This window comes from Penaeus monodon, chromosome 32, assembly GCF_015228065.2.
Source record: "Penaeus monodon isolate SGIC_2016 chromosome 32, NSTDA_Pmon_1, whole genome shotgun sequence".
Taxonomy (NCBI): domain Eukaryota; kingdom Metazoa; phylum Arthropoda; class Malacostraca; order Decapoda; family Penaeidae; genus Penaeus; species Penaeus monodon.
In genome coordinates, this window is record NC_051417.1 from 14,642,064 (window position 1) to 14,642,367 (window position 304).

A 304-nucleotide genomic window follows, 5' to 3' on the forward strand; every position below is an offset into this window, starting at 1 on the left:
TTTCCTTGTTATGATCAGGTTCATTCCGAATTCCTCCTCCGGCCTCGGCGAGGGAAACGCAGGCATGTCCTAACGCAGGAGGCTATGAGGTTGAGGGAGCGAAAGAGAACTTAATTAGCATCAGGTATTCCTCCGCAGAACCTCGCATGTGGGCTCATCTGGTGCTGATGGTGATCCTCGTAATGGCGGCGGTGGTGGGCCTCTCCTGCGCGATGTGGCACTTCGTCAGGCACGCCAGAGCGCAGAACCGCCAGGGTGAGTCGAAGGGCGCGCTGCCTAAATGCTACGCTTGTCTAACTTGGCT

The 304-nt window shown here is 56.9% G+C and overlaps 1 protein-coding gene across 4 annotated transcripts in view; it reads left to right on the top strand.

The window, feature by feature from the left end:
* LOC119593666 overlaps positions 1 to 304 on the top strand; it is a 65,664-nt gene that overhangs the window by 63,767 nt on the left and 1,593 nt on the right. For all 4 annotated transcript variants that reach the window (XM_037942624.1, XM_037942622.1, XM_037942621.1 and 1 more), the window contains one exon: positions 139 to 255. In XM_037942624.1, the coding sequence (XP_037798552.1) occupies positions 139 to 255 (117 nt within the window). The remainder of the gene's footprint in view (positions 1 to 138; positions 256 to 304) is intronic.